The following is a 21,033-nucleotide window of genomic DNA, read 5'->3' on the forward strand; positions in this document are numbered from 1 at the left end:
CGTATAAATATTATTTTTTCTAATGTTTTTTTTTTAAAAAGAGCTATTGGTTATTGTAAAAAGTAACTGAATAATAAGTACCGAGGAGCGGTGGTAGCTCATTCACGCCAGAAATGCACGTTCTTTTAGACAGTCTTCGATTGGTGGAGAGCTCTTGTACTTATCATTATGTTAGGTTATTATAAGGAGTTGAAAACACATAGGTAATGCATATTATTATTATATACTTTGATAAACAATAAACAAACAAAATAGAGTACCTATCGGTGCAAAAGTAACGCCATGTATCACAAAGTTAAATTGGTGATTAAGTATCACAATGTAGTGGACTAATGAACCTTATTTTGAAATCTAGATTAGAAACATATTTTCATACGTAATATTATAACCCGCTAACGTTCCATCATCAATACGAAATGGCCCAAACCATTAATTTACTTAACTCATTTCGGAGTCGGTCTGCACAGAACCGCAAAATAGATTTTCCAGGCATTTCCTCTCCGATAACATCACACAACCACCGCGGACGATAAATATGATTGTAATTTGTATCATACATCATCGCATTCACCCTATCTAACAACAACACACAAATATCAATCCTAACCCCGAGGAATAATGTGCAAATTGCAACGGTGTGTGGGAGTATCAGATAGGGTGGTAGCTACAATTACGGGCACAGCAAACAAACATTCTTCGGAGGATTTCCGCGGTTATTATTTTGTGTTGAATTTTAATTTGTTTTACATTTGTTTCTGTTTGTTCGTGTGATTTATTCCACGGCTGCGCTATTATTTAGCGATACGTTCGCGTTTTACTGGAGCACTGTTGAAGTTCGTGATTTAATGTGCTGTAAAGTTGCGGGTAAACTGTTATTAACCATTACTATTACTTACACCACACTGATACACACGCACATACACAGATACACAACACACACACAGATATACACACACGTACATACGCACACATGATTAAAGGTAATTTCGCACTCATCTCTGCGAGTGATAAGAGAAAAAGTAAATTAGAAGTTGTGCCTACTAAAAATAGAGTTTTTTATGCATTTTGGTTCTGTAGGTCTTTCAATGTACAAGAAAAAGCTTTTTTGGGACTCTACTATCGATGTAATACGCCATATTGAAAGTTGTTCAGCAGTATGTCAGGTATTAAACAACTACTCAAATCTTAAAACTAACTATAGCCAATATTAAAAAGAGATTATAAAAATTAAAATAAGCTTGTATTGTATTTATTTAATACCTCCGAACATTTCAATAACAAAGAAACAAACATCAGAATCTGTCACTCACAACAGAACGATTAAGAAATCAAACATATCTTACTCACAGCTACAACTATAGCACAACCCTGACAATTACAGATTTATCAACCAAAGTCACAACACTACAAAATACTGCTAACGATATCTATAGCTATCTCTTTTACACTCAACAAAACACGCTACGACAGAGCGAGGCGGGTGTAGAGCATTAAGATCGCCTCGCAAGATAATCTTTCTGGCACAAAACAAATAAAAACATAACATCGAACGCATTAAGACATTTTAAAGTTATCATGATTCGATCTGATGAGCCAGCGCGTAGCCTTTTGTAATAATTATCGGTAATCTGGCAACACTCGGCCGCATTAGCGCTTGTAATGACGTGTCTTGTTGTTTTTTCCACGCGGCAACCCTAATCAACTGTCAGATTTACTAGCCTCGCTTCTCTACTCACAAAATTACTCCTACACTTATGAAGTTGGACATACAATCTTGTTACCTTGATAATAAAAGCTCTCGCAACCCAAATAGGTGTAGCGATAACTCGTATATTGAACAGCATTAATGATTTTGAAAATGGATTCATTATCGAATTTGTTTTTTAGTTGGCGTGTTTTTTGTTGTAAATTGAACGTTAATTAGTGGTGATTAAGTCGAGTTTTGTTTTTGCGATGGGATCGTTTGACAGATTAATTGAGAAGTGCCTGATGATCAATCGTTGTAAAGTTTATTTATGCCGCTATGTTCAGTTTCTACTACTGGGTTACTACGGCTTTATATTATGTAATCTGACCACTTGTATCTAGGACAATGAGCTTACACTAGGAATTCATATCATTATTGAATTGTATTATGTATAGGTAGTTGTTTGCATTTTCGTAGGCAACATTTCTTGATTTAGTGGTTCGTTAAACATTATTATTTCTATGTGATTGATATGATATGCCTGTCATATTATATTTTAATGTTGTACCCGAGCCAGATACCTATCTATTTCTTTAATTAATTATTTCACAATTAAAGATAATATATAGGTTTGCACATTTGTTTCTTTGAGAAAAAAATTAAAACTATCTAATAGCCTATTATAGTCAATTATTCCACGTATTAAGCACATACTTACCATAGTCTATCTAGGTATAGTATATAATATTGAAGGATGACTGCAGATATGGCATATATCCCCAGATGCAATCTGTCCCCCCCACAACTGCACATAACAGCAAGCGCAAACACGGCCTCATAACTCATAACACAACATAATAGATGCAATTCGAGCCCAATTAGCTCGCCATAACCACTCCATTACCGCGCACTCATTCTGCAAACACAATCACACACACACAACACACCCACACACGAACACACACACAATCGGCGATCACAACGCAGTCCATTTGCAATTTCCTGCACATCTGTACCAGTCGCGCGACCGGTCGACCGATCGGTCGGACGGATGTGTCGGCCGCAAAACGGGGAAATGACCATGGCTTCCACTGCCTATGCGTTTCTGTGCGCCTAGTACCTTAATGGAAACTATGATTTGGTTACAGAGGCATGTATGGATGGTAGCTGGAATTTGGATGAGTGAATCTGGCATGTCGCTTTGTTTGTGGGGCTTCGGGTATTGCATCAAATACGGTTTAGTTGATAATGTTGACACGCTATTGACGGGGACCCTGTTTGCACGGCTCTGTACACAGTATGGTTTGCTAGTACTCTCATCTAGGAATAGTATTATCATAGTCAGTGATTTATAATGTTGAATATGTGAGCGTGCGATGTGTTGTTAGCCAGGTAACTTCCTAGCTAATGAAAATCTCAGACCCATAGAACAACGCAGACTCGGGTATGTCTCAGACCTATTTAAACGTATCTGCCAATATACTTTCCTAATAATTGGAGTTTTCATGCACAAACTATAGTCGCACCTATATATTCCTATTCCTACATACACCTACTACAAAAACTAGACACACGAAACAAAACACAACAGGCCTTACCACCAACCTTATACAGTAATCAACAGGATGTTTAGCGCTATCAAATGCCTTATAAATCTGTAAAATATCATTTTTAATACCAGTTGAACTATAATCGAACATGTTTAAAACACTGTTACCTTATGAGTCACGACACGAGACTGAAACGCCAAGATTTTTGGTAATACATTATCAATTCGGCAGACTTTAATGAGGAAAAGGATTGAACTATATTCAAAGCTTAAAGCTAGCACATTAGCCTTTAATAACAGCACCAATTAAAATTATAAACGTAACAAAAGGAAGTAAGTCCACAAACGACAATGGGCTAAAACGCGAGCACGGAATAAGGTCACAACAAACTAAACGAACAGTAATTTGTGTGAAATTATTAATTAGTTAATCTTGTTATCAGAACGAAATCTTGAGCGGGTCAAGTTAGTAGGCGGTATAACCCGGGCTATTGTTGCTGAGCTTCGGGAATTACTTGAAGTTTCACTGTGGTGAGGATGTTTTTTTACAGTCATAGGTAGAACAGAATATAAATAAACTTATTTCTATATTACCAATAGCTCTATAATAGATCCACACATAACCAAATAATTATGATAATGATTTGAGGCTAAAGTTAATTCATTAAATACCGGTCGTTGAAATCTAGAAAAATATGTACTCAGATAAAACTTTTTGATTACAAAACCTATTATTGTGTTTTTGTATATCTCACTTACGTTTAGATGTCATTTACCCATTAACTTTTTATTTAATTAAAATAAAACATTGACATTGTGGAGCCTAGAAGCCACACTGTACTTCGGCCGTTGGGAGAAAGCGTTTTTGACGTTTGCTAATGTCTGGTAAGAAAAGTTGCTTTTCCTTTGCAGTCATCAAATATGTATGGAATTTCTAATGTCAAAAACGCATTCTGTCAACGGCCACAATACAGCCGTCCTACACCGCGTTAACGTCCCATACCCTAATCCTCGGTTGAAGCGGCGGCGTCGCGTGCGTTCATAAACTTAACAAATAAGCACAATAAATGTCGCGCCGTAATTATACGAATAGAAATAAAATATAGAGCCTGATAGCGGCAGCCATGAAATTTCATAATTTGTTACCGAGCTGCCCTTTGTGTGCTGTACACTGTGAGAAGGCTGTTTACATTTTGTAAGTAGGTGTATGAATATAAGAGAAATATTAGGTTTATCCTAAGTTATGGTCCGTTTCAATATTTGTCTAGATCTCTGTTGTCTACTTTATAAGTGTATAGTTACTTACAAGCAATTAAAATAAGTAAAGCACAAAACTGATAGCTCAAAAAACGTGAAAATATAAAAAAATAACAATAGATAAACGTCTAATGCGAATAGTTTAATTGGATGTTAAACTGGGCTATTTTTATTAAAAACAAAAGCCTGAATTATATTATTCATTTTACAATACGACCGAATGGCGTAGTGGTTAGTGACCCTGACTACTGAGCCGTTGATCCTGGGTTCGATTCCCGGCTGGGGCAGATATTTGTTTAAACACAGATATTTGTTCTCAGGTCTTGGATGTGCCCGTAAAATGGCAATAGGCCCGCCCCCTATTACATTGGGACTAACATAACACTCTGGCGAAAAGTGGGTGCAGCAATGCACCTCTGCCTACCCCGCAAGGGAGTACATTAGTACAAGGCGTGAGTGTGTGTTTTTTTTTTTTTTTTTTCATTTTGCAATGATGTGATTACAAAATCCATTACCACTGAAAATATATTTAATACTTGATAAGCAGTATAAAAATTTGATAAGCACTGTTTTAAAAAAATAGCCTTCACTTCATAAACTTACAATTAACGATCTATACAGCTCTTGCTGCAATGATCTATAGATCGATATCTGTTTCACAATGCAATCGGCTGTTGCTATAACATCCGGTGCTAGTTGAGAAACGTATAATGTTGATAAAAATCGTGATTATTGTTTAGTGGTGCTTTGTCAGATTATCAACTATAAGTACTCACCGAGTTTTGTTGTTCTTTTAGAAAGTTTGTACTGAGATTACTGAGTGAGTATTTAAATATGAAATTAATGTACCTAACTACATAAGTTCTGCTAAACCTCATTTTTATATTCATTGTTGAACGCGGAATAATAACCTATTGCAGCAATGTTTATCTGTTATTATTATGTTTATTTATGTATATAGCTCACTTGCGGAAGTATGTCGTTAATATTCCTTGCCAATGATTTGATATTTTATGAAATGCTGTTAATAGCACCATGCCAATAAACGATAAATTAATACCCGTACTCTGAAATACTAACTGAACTGAATCAAAGCTTAAACTAAAAACCCTAGTTATTATACTCGTAATGCAGTTCTTTATGAAGATACCTAACCTAATTATGAAAAGTAAATTTTCACACTAAGCCACGTGACCTCCAGCTCTCCATACAAAAGCTCACAAACTAGGCCAGTGCATGTAAACTTATTTACACTAACCACATTTACATACTTTCAGGACATTGCGGCTCTCCAGGGACGCCAGTTCTTCAGTAAAAACACTTGTTAAATTCAAGTTTACATGCATTACGCTGAAACGTGGGTTAGAAGGTTTAAACGAGCAATTTGAATTAACTGCAAAGACTATATTTTAGTTCACTAACATACCATTATAAATTGCATTTAAGACTGGAGAGAATGACACTGTCCATATCTTCACGTTATAATTTTGTGTTGCAGATATTTATACAAAGACACATTTAAACTTTATAGAAATACCCTGGTAAAGTTACTAACTGAACATAATATGTATCTACTACTGTGATGTGTGTTTTTGCCAGTCTTGTATTTAGACCTAATTTAATATGTAGTGAGCCTATTGCAATTAACTTCACTTAGCCGATACAATTTTCTTGAGGAAATAAAAAATAAACAAAGGTTTTTTATCGATTAAAAAATACCGCCAAGTTTTCTATTTTAGATGTAGTTAGAGTAGTTACTACATATTTACCTACATTACACACAAGTTAATCCTAATGAGTAGTTAAATTATACAACAGGAAAAACAATATTAGTTTTTCTAATAAAAGTATGCAATCAAAATACCAATTGTTATTAAAAATTTAGTAAAACAAACGCTACGAGGCCTACGCCGAATCTCGTAGCGCGCGCTACGGGTCTCGTAGCGGCGTAGCGCGTCGTAGCTGGTTTCCTTCCGCCGGTAAATTTGCAGGCGCGATACTCGGCAGATATTGCCGTGTGCTTGTGAGCGTTATACTTACGTATGTTATAAGGCGGAAAAAATGGGTGTACGTACTTATACAATACAATATAACGTATTTTAAAATAAGGCACAACATAATCATTATGGTAAAATGAAATTGAGGCCTTATCATAAGAATAAAATTTAAAGTGAGGGGTTTTAAGCATTTAGGTAAGTTTGTAATGTAACGTATTAAGTAAAAACTACAAAAAGGATTTAAAAAAGGCTTTACTAATACTTATATGAGTGCAAACTTTGAAGGAAATGCGAATCTCACATGAACATGTTAGTACTTTATACGTAGTTAGGTAGCTACAATTCTACCTGGTTAAATGATCCAAGAATACCGACGGACTTTATTATGATTATTGTAAGTACCTATTTTGTGAATTTAGTTAATAAATGAAAAGTTTCAAATTATAGATAATATTTTGAATAAACTACAAACATATTGATTAAGTATTAATACACCCTGACAGCAGATTAAAATTAAATTAAACACGAAGCACAGTTCATTTTAAAATAAAAAGTTATTTTCTTACAAGTTTTTTTTTAAACGGCACAAAAAACTCCTTGTCATATAAATTCTTACTCGTTAAATTAGTGCTTAATAATAGAAGTAGCATGAAATGTCCAATAAAACTTAGTTTACCATTACGCGTTCATAAACCAATTGGGATTGTTTCCTAAACGAGTATTAAAGTGAAGTAAAATTACTTAGGTTTGTAATATTATTTTGTAATAATATTAATTTGTATAGCTGTTCTGTAAACGCATAGTTTACTTATTTATCTGAACCGTATACGGTTCAGGCCTATAGGCCCTATTACGAGTAAAGTGTATTGAACGTAGATAGATAGATAGAATATTCTTTATTTGTACACAAGAATAGATTATACAAAGCTTAAATATAAACACATCGGTACAAAAAAGGCGGTCTTATCACTAAAAGCGATTTTTTCAAGACAACCTTTAGGTGGAAGAATATTTATGTTCAGATAGGGTCAAGTGTACTAAAGAATTTATTAATTAACTATAAATACCTACAAACTAAACAATATACTTACGTGAAATTATACTTATATACCCATAACAATCATATATATCATATAATAAACTACATATACCTACATAAATGTAATTATCAGATTTTATAGGATTATATTAATTCTTGTCTGAGCTCCGATAATAAGACAACGGAAAAAAAAAACTACCTAAACACTAAGAAAATGATCCTTTACCATTCTTTTAAAAGAAGCCAGTGACGGCGCTTTACGTATGTGTAGTGGGAGATCATTCCATAAGGTGATGGCTTGTATGGTAAAGGAATCACCGTAAAATTTTGTTGAATGGGGAGGGATATTGAGGCGAAGATTATGTGATGAGCGAAGTGTCCGAGTATGACATTCGTACCGAAAGTTAAAGCGCTCTTTAAGGTACGCAGGGTATGCTGGGTTAAACAGTATTGAATGCAATAGTGAAAGGATGTGGGTATTCCGGCGGAGGCGAATAGGGAGCCACTTGAGCTTGGTGCGAAATTCAGAAACATGGTCATATTTGCGTAAACCAAATATGAACCTTATACAGACATTTTGGAGGCGCTCAAGTTTGTTAAGTTGCTCCTCGGTAAGATCGGTGTAACAAGAGTCGGCATAATCTAGAATAGGAAGAAGTAAGGATTGAGAAAGAGCAATTTTGGTGGCCGTGGGTAGGAAATTCCGCAATCTCCGGAGTGAGCCTACAGAAGCGAACACCTTCCGGCTCACCTCGTCGAGCTGATTCTTCCAAGTCATAGCGCTGTCCATGAAAACCCCTAGATTCTTCACACATTTACTCCAACGTATGTGAACTCCATTGAAAACTATTGGAGGCAGGGCATTTAGGTCGACAAGAGAGGTAAATCTAGGGCTGCCTAAAACTATGACCTGCGTTTTGGTGGGGTTAACTCTCAGACCGTGATCTTTACTCCATGAGAGTATATGCTCAAGGTCAATATTCGTTTGATGGATCGCATGTGGTAGATCAGAAATTATGTGGTAAATCAGTATTATGTGTTTGGCTGTTTATTCAGTAAATAAAATAAATAAATATGTATTTTTTCTGTTTGTATTTTTTTGCACATTCCCCTTTTCTTGTAGATATAATTTCTCTCATCCGAGGTCCTCTTGAATAAATTTGTAATTGTAATAAACCCACCAATCGTACCGTCTATGTTGTGGATTTCATTTTGTAATTTTTTTGTTTGTGTGCAATAACGTATTACGTATTATCTATCTATAAATAAACGTGTGGTTTATAAACCACAGAGCAGAGCGGGTCCGAACTTTCTCGTCGCGAGCGCGTTGATATCTTTTGTATCGCGAATATCTGCCGGCGGCGGCGGAGACATATTGTCTGCCGCGACGGAACACTGAAGCCCTATTCTGTCTATTTTAAATATACGAGTAGTAGTAATAGATGTATGCCTGTTATGTGGATTATTTTAATTGTTTACCTAAGTTTTTGAGCAAAACTATTTCAAAACTCATTGAAAAATGTTAAATTAAAATTTTGCACTGAAATGAATGTTACTTATCCGTTTTCATTATTATCTGTGAACCTATAGTATAATAGTGGTAAGCGGCCTTATTAATCAATTAGCTTACGGCTGATGATAATTACTTTTCCCAGGTGGATCAATTCACATATTTGCTAACTTTTAGGCAAAACAACACCCGTCGGCAAAGAACCACCAAAATTTTCCGTAACTTTGACTGAAACTTACCAGCACTTTCCACGGCCCCCGGAGACACCGACACGGCCTCACTATCTCTGTCCCGCTCGCCCTCACGCCGAGCCTCGAACTCACTCACTCGCTGTCTCTGTCCGTTCAGCCCCAGGATCGCATCTATCGTATGCCGTGGACCCTGATTCACTGATTGCACTTGAGTGAGGCCTAACCGCGACTTCACAGCATCAAAGTTTTGCAACTGCATTTGTTGCGCGTAAAACATGCCCATCCTGTTCAAAGTCTCTAAATTCTGTTGGTGTTGCGATAACGATAAGTTTTCGGTGACGTTGATCGGTGAATCGGGGCGGCTGTGGCAGGATGTCGGGGTGTTGTTCTCGGAGCGGTCCGGGGAATGCGCGAAATAGTCGTCTTTAGCGTCCATCTTGTTTGAGCGCCGGCGCCCGACTGAGGGATCCGCGGCGCGCGGTGAAGGGGCGGGGCTAAGCGGAGAAGGGATGATTACTATTGGCGCGCCAATTTGTATCTGCGTAAGTAGGCGCTCTTAGCGAGACGAGTTTGGGGTGCGTTTCGGCTGCGCGGGTGAACGCTGGAAGATGTGGGTTGAAGTGCGAATTTTGGGGTCGCGGAAAAGATTTTGTTTGTGTAGGGAGATGTATTAGCATTGGTTTTCTTTGTGAATTGAGTAGTTTTTTTCCCGTTGATTGGCTCGATTGTGCGAGGTGTTTGTTGCCGGGAGTTTGTTACGGTTTTCTTGGGTGAAGGGATAAGTGAGGTTCGGTAGTTTGGGTATTTTGGTTATTGAATTGGTTTGCGGTTTATTTGTGAGTCAGAATAGTATTACGACCGTTTTGCATACATTTGTCACCAAACATGATAATATTGACTATGGAAGTTAGATTCATATTTTGACGAGACTAAGTTACCTACCTAGTGTACTTATATATTTTTTTCTAGGAATAAATCTCAATTTAATTTATACATCGTACCCTGAAACTTAAATTGAATATCTCACAAAGCCTACAGATCTAGGTAAGTCTAAGCTCTAAACTCACCATCAAACGCTATTTACTCCTTTACGTTCGCTCAGAATGTTAATTAATCAACTCCAAAGGAGCTGCTAAAATCAATTGCTCCACACAGCTACAAATAAGGACAAACTGCAAACACAAACCAGTTTAAATTTAATTAAACTTCCAATTACACACACACACAAGCAAACACACACACACACGCAAACAGCAGACGGAGAAGCCTCAGAGGACATCTGCTACACACAAATTTAACCAAAACGGTTAACCAGCGGCCAAACAATAACAGCTTTTCCAACTGACCAGACATACACACAATCCAACCTAACGTAGTCACACCCTCCATTTAATACACAACCTTAAATCCAACAGCCTACGATTCTTAATTCGCTAGCGCTTTGAACCTTTAACGTCACCTAGAATTCGAAAGAAATTCCATCAATAGTCTTCGGTTTCACTCTGTGGTGCAGCTGTCTCTGTCGCTCTCATCTCAGGTGTAGTGACGGTTGCTAGGGGGCGTGGCTTCGATGACGTCACGGGTTGATCGGCCAATCGGGTGAGTGCGTTGTAGTTTTTTTTCTTGGCTTGTTTCTTTTGTCCGTGTCCTGTGATTGTTGCGACGCGGCTGCGTTCGTTACAAACTGGTTTCGTATTATGATGGGAGCTTAGCTTATAGATAGACAACATTATAATAATTTGAAATTAATTGTAGGTGGTGTACTGGTTTCAGTAGTATTTTTTGCAAATTTAATTTAGTTTATGGATAATAAATTAAGTAATAAAGAGTTTTTTATCGATTATAATGACTTAAATTTTACTTAGCTACGCAAACAGTAACAAATCAATTGTAATCCTGATTAGTTTCACTATTCAAGAATATCTACAAAACCTACCTACTTGTATTGAAGATATACTTACATAATTATAATTAATAATGATTAATATTATTATAAATAACGAGGTTGATCAGTGTAACATGTAAAAAATATTGTTAGTTTTAGGTAGGTAGGAACATAGGTACATAGTTTTACAAAATGTTAGAACTGAAACATAGACACATTACTGCGATTAAAATTCAATTTCTAAATCAACAATAAATCGATTAAGTAAACTTCAACCATCCCCTCCCATAACCAATAAAAAACCGTGAAAATGTAAAACTAATGAAAACATCCATTTGTCCAATGACATGTCACGGCCGGGACAAGAACCCGCCTTCAGTTAATGAAGGGTTACCGCAACACCTCACAATAACCTGCCACGGAATTAAATTGCAATCTATTAAAAAATGTTTTAATTTTTTTCCAGGTTGGCTTGAAATAGTAACGAAGATGGTGGCAGCACTATCAAATATGGGTAGGTATTTTAAAGCCTATTTTTCCTAAAACAAAATTTGATAGCTGAATTGACAGCCAAAGGAACGGTAGATCTTGGCTAAGAACGTTTTATTCTGATAAGAAGTACTTGTTGTAAGTGTTGTAACTTGGTATAAATTTATTTATTTATATAAGGCACATCAACAGTACATGTTACAATACACTTACAAATTAACTAAGTGTACTAGTGTTGTTTTCTTTTTCCATACCTTTATTAAATTTTCTTGCACCTCCTGTTGTGGGCTGATATAAAATGCTAGTAGCATTAACTCCACCCTTTGTACACTTAGTCGGTATGTTTATATTTTTGTGCAATAAAGGATTAAATAAATTATAATCATCGGGGCAGAGGACATCACATGAACTGCAAAACAATGCGTGGGACGCCATGCAATCCCCTGGACCGACGTCTTCAGACAGGTAGCCGTAAGGCTGGATGTGGAAGGCTGAGTACTATTAGAGATCTAACCTCATCTATCAGTACCTTTATGTCTATGCTTTTATCGCACAATTTCAACATATACCTAGACAAGCCCAGGTCCATCCAAACAGGTTTTAGTTCCCATTTCGCTCACTACCTTTAAAAATCAAAATAGAAGCGACAATGTACCAGGACAATATAGACACTCAGGGCATTCAGGTACTTTGTTGCAGCTCAAATCGCGTGAACTCAATCGAGCAAAGAGCTCACATACATTATTCAATACTGCAATCACACAAATGTGTACTAATTACCCAACTATTCCATTAATATTGGGTTTTTACTACGAACTTGGTTAGGGCTTAGGTAATTAATATTGGTGACTAAGTGAGCCTAGTTTTTAATCGAGGACGCCTAATATTAGTGTGCATCTATGGTAGATTAACCTGTAGGTGCAAATTCAAATTCAAATTCATTTATTGCAAGTCACATTGTGGAATTAGGTGGTAATGAGTTCATTAGTTACAAATGTGACACCCTGTAAGGGCGCAGCAACACAGAGGGGCTTAAAATTACTTAGGTACCTACTTATCATATAACATGCATTTTATTTTGAATAACAATTTTGTAGCAACGAAGATGCAGTTTTTATGAAGTACTGAAATAATTTGTTCATTATTTCTAAAACATATCTTCCTACATTACAATATGCATGGGTCCCTACTAAGTACTAAAACTACATTTTACAGTTTTACAGTATGTACAGTTTTAATTAGAGATGCCACGAATATTCGGCAACTATTCGGTATTCGGCCTATTCGGCCAGTTTTTTCAGTATTCGGTATTCGGCCGAATAGTGCGTACTATTCGGGCCGAATACCGAATAGTAAATCATGTAAAAAAATACTTGTTATTTTAATCAAATTGTGTTTTTATTTCCAAATCACAACATTTTAGTACTTAAAATTAATCAGTAGTAAGTTGTGCTGGATAAAAACGAGCATTTCAGCATTTTTTGGTAGCCCACGATTGCGCTTTTCATTCTAACCATCCTCAGAAAATAACCTCTCACTATAAACGCTACTTCCAGGTCAAGTAAGATAAGTTTTTGCAAATTTTAAAAGGTTCGGGGTATTGTTTTTTGTTTGCTGACCAGTGACCACCACTTGTAAGGATCAGCCATCCGATCTAGGCGAACTATTATCAAATAAAAATTCAACTCGTTTGCCACAGCATTCTGCCTCCTAATAATTAGCATTTCTCATATAATCTGTAGCGACTTCTTCAAAGCAGTTCCAGGAACAAAAAAAACAGGTTGTAGCGCCGAATATTCGGCGGCCGAATATTCGGCGCTTCGGCCGGCAGCGTCGCCGAATATTCGGTATTCGGCCAATTCACTATTCGTGGCAACAGTAGTTTTAATACTTGAATAAATAGACATGTTGAAACTATAAGCGCCAGAACCCTATATCCTCATTTTCTATTGGGCCGGGGCTCTGAAACGTATGCTCCCTTTAAATTGTATAAAAGAAACAAAGTTTAGATCGACGTATGGATATTTGTTATTTTTCAATAGGAAAACGACTAATGAAATAATTTTTGATGAAACTTGGTATGTATTTAGGTATGTTTTAAGCTGCATTAACATTATGGGCAATTTTTTATCACTGAAAAACTTTTGCAACAGCTAATGTGTTATAAGACTCAAGGCAAAGTTCAAATAAGTTTTTCCAGGATTACAACCCAGATACTGTTAATAACATGGCAAGAGGATTTAATTACAAAGAAATGACATATTTGCTTGGCAAATAAATAAATATGTGGGGACATTTCACACACGGCCATCCGACCCCAAGCTAGGCAGAACCTTTGATATGCGTGTCGCTGTTATATCTACAGAAATACATAGATATACAGGGTGTCCCAAAAGTCAACGTCATCCCTTAAAGGGCTGATAGGTCAGCTCATGAGAGGCCAGAATATCACAATATGACCAAAGTAAAAACTCGATAATTTTCGAGATATTGACATTTTTATAAATTTTCTGAAAATCGACACCTTGGATCAGTTTTTTGCGTGCCGCCGGTACAAAAATCCATATTGTTAGAATTTGTTTGGTGTTGCATCATCCTGTATAGCCCTGCTATTGATCGCAGTCAAAAAAAATATCGAGTAATGCTGTATGTTTAAAAAAAACACAGTTTTCAAAGTCATAAAAGGTAATCGTATTTTTTTATAAACAACTTTGACTCTACATACTGTAAAAAAAAATTATCACGCAAACCTGGCACCTTATTTGAAAAGATTGCTCATTTAATGCAGTTTCCAAAATGGTATAAAACGTTGCTATTGTTTTAATTAACAAAAAAGTTATTGCTATTTTAGTACAAAACGACCTCGATGTAAAATTGTTTGAAGGAAATTTATCTGACTGAATTTATTAAGGGTAAGTCATGTTGGAATGAGTAAAAGTAAAATAGGTGATGGGGTCGGCCGTGGCAACATAGATGACGCAAAAATAGATAAGAAAAAACTTAACAAACTCTTATAAAACATATTTTGAGTTTTTTTCACCTTATTTAAAAAAAACAAACATTTATTGACTTTTATTTCTCAAAATTATAACACCACATTATTATATTAAGTACATAAGCAGCAAAAAATAATACTCATTAATGGTCATAATCATAATTTTGAGAGTTTGGTTTTGTTCAACAATAACTTTAAAATAAATAACAAGTAATTAGAGGTAATGTTAATGACAAACTGATCTGTCCCTTTTTTGGATACTGTGGGTGTATAATGTACATGTGTAAGTGTTTTACTTGTACAATATCACACATTAGCACTACTCAGGAATGAACGTTACCATGCGCTACATTTATGGGGAATGTGGAGTTGCTATAGTCCACTTTTTTCGAGAAAGATACTCAAAATGAGTTTTTTTTATTAACTGTGACAACGTTGTATCTTTTCCCACTCCCGGCCACACCACCTATTTTACTTTTACTCATTCCAACATGACTTACCCTTAATAAATTCAGTCAGATAAATTTCCTTCAAACGATTTTACATCGAGGTCGTTTTGTACTAAAATAGCAATAACTTTTTTGTTAATTGAAACAATAGCAACGTTTTATACCATTTTGGAAACTGCATTAAATGAGCAATCTTTTCAAATAAGGTGCCAGGTTTGCGTGGTATATTTTTTTACAGTACGTAGAGTCAAAGTGGTTTATAAAAAAATACGATTACCTTTTATGACTTTGAAAACCGTGTTTTTTTTAAACATAACAGCATTACTCGATATTTTTTTTGACTGCGATCAATAGCAGGGCTATACAGGGTGATGCAACATCAAACAAATTCTAACAATATGGATTTTTGTACCGGCGGCATGCAAAAAACTGATCCAAGGTGTCGATTTTCAGCAAATTTATAAAAGTGTCAATATCTCGAAAATTATCGAGTTTTTACTTTGGTCATATTGTGATATTCTGGCCTCTCATGAGCTGACCTATCAGCCCTTTAAGGGATGACGTTGACTTTTGGGACACCCTGTATACATGTCGCAGTCATCTGGTTTAATCTCCTGTTTGATTGAACCGCTAGCCCGTTCATTGGATGACGCTACTTAGTTGAATGACTAAAGAACAACTCGTCAAGTGGTTGACTGTAACGTCCAACGTCTTGACTGAACGTTATTCAGCGAAGTCGTTAAATGGGATATAGTATAGCAACTTTGTGATGTCTGGTTAGGATGAACATGACCAGACAAGAGTCAACAAAAAGACTATGTTACAAAGCTCTCATCTCACAAATTAACTAAACAATAACAATAAACGTACCTTGATATTGTTGTTCATAATTATCCAGTTTCAGCACATTTTTTTCTTTGAAACTATCCGCCGGCGGTGAAATAATAGGTAAATCCATGTTGTCACACTATTTTAACATAAATAACGCACTTTAAAGCTAATTTATTTGCAAAAAATAACAATACAAGTGCTTTTTGTGTCAGCTGTTCGCTGTTAGACGCCATATTTGTTTTATTCACCACCTGACTGATTTTAAGTCCGCTAACTAGTTGGACGTTTTGTGACGCTTGTACAATCAACGTTCGGCCTAGTCATACAACTGAATAGCGTCATCCAATGAACGGGCTAGCGGTTCAATCAAACAGGAGATTAAACCAGTTGCCTGCGACATACATATTAAATCGATAAACGACAACCATTCACAAGGCAAATACAAATGCTCATCACATAGATGTTTGCCCTGGGCGGGATTCGAACCCGCGGCCCCCAGCTTCGGAAGCAGCTTCACGACCGACCGCCGTACCTGTCTAATATAGCATAAATTTAGCAGACATGTGGTCCCTGGTGGTTGGTCATCTATTAACCCAACACAGCGACCGCAGAGTGAAAAAGCATAACACAGAACTCACAAAGAGGCAGGCTCCATTAAATGTTGTGAGCAGATCTTAGATTTACAATATACGAACCAGATTGTGTGTCACATACAAAAACAAAGCAAAAACTGTGCGCATTTTGATTACTGTCAAACCGTTTTAAATGTAACCTAATGACAACCGTTGTACCAATTAATAAGGTCACAAATCTTCTAAACAAACTAGATAATTCAAAATAAGAGCTGAGTGGTAGAATTAAGGTGTCGAAGGTCGAGACGTTTCTTTAGCACCGACTCTCCATCTAGCTCGTATATTGTTAGTCTAAGGGCCAGATGAACCGCCCCTCATCTGATAAAGTGACGTTAATTGCGAACGCAGTCAGTTTGTGTTCGCGACTGATTTGAGTTAACTCGCCGGGTAGGCGGGGGTAGGTTGGGGCAAGTTGGGGCAAGTTTGGCCAAGTGGGGGGAAAGGGGGTAGCCGTTTGATAGAGGTTGGTTGGGTTATCGATGGGTAAATTATTTAAGGATAAGGATTTATTAGAAATAATTAATTTACAATTGTTGTGGTTATACAAAACATAGCGTCAAAAACGTACCAGCTCAGCATGAGCTGTAGACACTAAGGCCACAGCGCTGGTTTTCGTACGTATCTCACATCTCTCGTCACGTAAGTATATGTTTTCTTGCCAAGAATCGTGATATGTATTGTACTGTCTCAGCAAATTTGATCAAAATGATACGGGTTTAGCGAATTCGGCATATCGGCAGACCGTACAAGTGGGCTTGGACATATTAAGTATTTCAACAATCCTACTAATATTATACTTACCTAAATGCGAAAGTTTGTGAGAATGTGTGTGTGTATGTGTATGTTTGTTACCTCTTCACGTCAAAACGGCCTACTTAACGTCCTAATTAGAAAACAGCCACTGTATGTTATGAAAAGAGCGGGACCACCTGTCACAAGTATCTTTATGCTTACTAGGTGGTTCCAACCTTGTATGTAACTAGCTATAAGTTTGTTAAAGAAATAAAGAATATTTGAATATTTGAACGTCAAAACGGCTGAACATATTTTATTGAAATTTGGTGTGGAGTTAGCTGACACCCTGGATTAACACACAGGTTTTTTATCCCGGAAAACTTTTTAAGGCTAAGCGAAGCAACTTTATACACAGGTAGTATAAAATATATCGCATAATAATGACGACAATACCCCGTCCCGTCTCTACCCGTTGTCATCGTCCAGTAATTGGTGAATGAGCGGACATTACAGCGCAATTAGCGAACACTGATTGGTCCGCCCCCTCCCCCCCCGGCCCCGCGGTGACGCACTTCACCCCCGCCGGCGCCCGCCAGTGAGGACCATGTGGACTCGGCTCTTAAGAGGAATGGCTTTTGGGGATGAAGCCACTTGATATTGAGTTAGGAAACTGTGTTGGTAATGTTGGTATGGAGCGGTGATGAAATTAGCAGAAAAAAACTTGGTAGAAACGAATTAATTTCTGGCTGGGTAGGTAAATATAAGACAGATAGAGTCAGACAACCCATACCCGTAAAACAAAATTATATTGAAAAAGCTCTAACCCAATTTTACAGCATAATCTACCGGTAGGTACTAAGTGTAAATTAGCCATCATAAACAGACATTACCTAGGTATTATCATAAAACCAGACGAGACTCCACAAACCAGACATAAATAGCCCTCAAACCTCAACCCTTAACTAAAGCGTCCCCGAGTGACTACAGGGGGGGTCACTCTATATGACAAAAAACCAACTTTCCGATCGTTACTATGCAAGTCGCGACTGTATCTCGTTACATTAAACGTGCCGATTGCACGTCAGCTTTTCGTTCGTAAATTTTTCATCAGTATAATAATAATAATCCTTTATTTGATGCATCTGATGCAATACATTTTTAATTACACCAAAATAACAAATAACATATATATTATATATGAATGAATACATATTATGTAGCATAGAGAAAACTAACTTAAACTCTAGCACTAGTAACCGGGGATTGAATAGTCTGTTTCGCCTCCCTGTAGCGACTGAAAACGATTCCCGCCCGCCAGTGACGAGCGTAGTATAGGGTACCTTTGTGCAGTAGTATAGAGTGACCCTCCAGTGACGAGCGTATTAAAATTAAAAAGCTAATAACAGTCGCTGCTCGCGACGCACTTTGATCCCGCGCGCCGCGGCCCGTTGTCAGTGCGGATGTCGGGGGGGAATCCGTGGTGACGTCACTTGGTTTAAGCAGAGTGTTACATAATGATTATGAAGCTGAGTTGCAGAAACTTTTTTGTAGTTTAAATATATTATTACTGCCTTGCTTTGACAGTATACGGACAAAACGAGACAGACAAAGATTCAATTTCGACATTAACTTATAATTCATTTCTGCAACTCGGCAGTTTCAAATTGCAACATATGCGTTTACCACCAGCATTGGCTATGTTAGCCACATAAGGTTACACCAACTGAAGGCTGAATAATCATCAGCAGTTCCCGTAGCTGCATCGGCATGGATCACATCAATAAAGATTCATAATGGTCATAGCATGGGCTTGTAAATAATAATTCAGAGATGGGAAATGCGAGTTCCTGTTACTGGTTGTTTTATATAATGTTAATAAAGTTTAGCCGAAATTTAATCCATTTGTCTCTACTTATTACCTTTAAAGTTGCATTTTTTCTTTCGGTACATATAGCCGTAGGTATTGTATGTAAACAATGAAAGAAAGCTTCAGTGGCAACACCGTGCTACCCTACCGGAGACCAAAGCTCAATCGAGTTACGTGATCGACGGCGAACAAACGGCGATTAAAGCGATTCATTAGACTCACGTGGAGACTCATTACCAACCCGGCACGGTACAATAACAGGTTGACAAACAAGCACGCTATTATTGCAAGTAAAAAGCATGCTTGCTGTTTAACTAAGTACGTCTCGGAATCAAATCTGGAAAATTGCATTTCTAAATAGGCAATATGTTAAAGTAAGTTGCAATAGGTTTAAAGTATAATGTTATAGTTTGTCGATGCAATTTTTCTGAATATTTATTTTTTGTTTAAAGTGTTATTTAACCGTAATATAGATAAATAATGGGGTGCAACTCCATATTTGGAGTGAAACATGTGCAGTATGCACAAAGGGGACATCCCCTTAGTGTAAAAATCTTACGGACAACTTCTTTTATTCTAAATGTAGCTGTAAAACTTTCCTCATTAGACTTCAAAAATTGGCTGCAAAAATTACTAACAAAAAAAGAAGCATGCTCGTTGAAGAGAAGTGTATGTCTAGCTCAACCCTTTCATGTTATAATTAATTTGAAAAATCATTATAAATTGAGGTAGGTAAATGGGATGGTTAGCAGACTTCGGGGTAAATTTACCAGCACGTGTATAACTTATAATTACAATATCAAAGACTCATCAACCGGTGGGGTTATAACCAAATGATAGGCCTTTGATATAGTAATCTGGAAATTAAATTAATATTTGTACTCCGCTCTTACGGGGAAAACGAAGATAGTTTATAATTAATTTTCTATTTATAAGTTTAGATTTTACTATGACACTCAGATTACTTTACTACTAAAAGTATAAACCATCTCTCTCTCTCTCTCAGCCTTCCGTAGTCCACTGTTGGACATAGGCCTCTCCTAACGATCGCCACCCCAAACGGTCACCCGCCATCTGCATCCAGCGGCTTCCCGCTACCTTCCGCAGATCATCAGACCAACGGGTTGGGGGGCGACCGACACGCCGTTTGCCGACACGGGGTCTCCACACCAGAACCTTTCTACTCCAGCGGTCGTCGGCTCTGCGGGCTACGTGGCCAGCCCATTGCCATTTCAGCGTGCTAATCCTTTTGGCTATGTCGGTAACTTTAGTTCTCCTGCGGATTTCTTCATTACGAATCCTATCTCGCAGGGACACGCCTAACATAGCCCTTTCCATAGCACGCTGAGCAACTCTGAGCTTGTGGATAAGCCCTTTGGTGAAGCACCACGTCTCGGCTCCGTAAGTCATCACTGGCAACACGCACTGATTGAAAACTTTTGTTTTCAGACACTGAGGTATGTTTTCAGTGAAGATGTGTCGTAATTTCCCGAACGCTGCCCATCCGAGTTGGATTCTACGAGCTACCTCTTTATCGAAGTTGGATTTACCTAATCGGATCACTTGTCCTAGGTAGGGATACTGATCAACAACTTCGATGGTGACACCTCCTACAGTTACGGGCGATGATGAAACATGTTCGTTCGACATGACCTTTGTCTTGTCCATGTTCATTTTCAGCCCAACTTGTTTAGAGGCATCATTGAGGTCTGTGAGCATTTCGCCCAACTCCTCCAGCGTTTCCGCCATAATAACTATGTCATCAGCAAATCGTAGATGAGAGATATATTCGCCATTGACGTTAATGCCCAGTCTTTTCCACTCTACAAGCTTAAAAACATCTTCCAGTGCACAGGTGAACAGTTTCGGAGAAATAACATCTCCCTGTCTCACGCCCCTTTGCAACTGGATCGGTTTTGT

The 21,033-nt window shown here is 37.3% G+C and overlaps 1 protein-coding gene across 1 annotated transcript in view; it reads right to left on the reverse strand.

Moving 5' to 3' along the window:
• LOC105396116 (retinal homeobox protein Rx1) overlaps positions 1 to 9,678 on the reverse strand; it is a 37,878-nt gene extending 28,200 nt beyond the window's left edge. Inside the window, exon 1 of the mRNA XM_038111222.2 lies at positions 9,279 to 9,678. Coding sequence (XP_037967150.2) covers positions 9,279 to 9,666 — 388 coding nt within the window. The 5' untranslated portion in view covers positions 9,667 to 9,678. The remainder of the gene's footprint in view (positions 1 to 9,278) is intronic.
• Between the last annotated feature and the right edge of the window lie 11,355 nt (positions 9,679 to 21,033).

Source organism: Plutella xylostella, chromosome 28 (assembly GCF_932276165.1).
Source record: "Plutella xylostella chromosome 28, ilPluXylo3.1, whole genome shotgun sequence".
Lineage (NCBI taxonomy): Eukaryota > Metazoa > Arthropoda > Insecta > Lepidoptera > Plutellidae > Plutella > Plutella xylostella.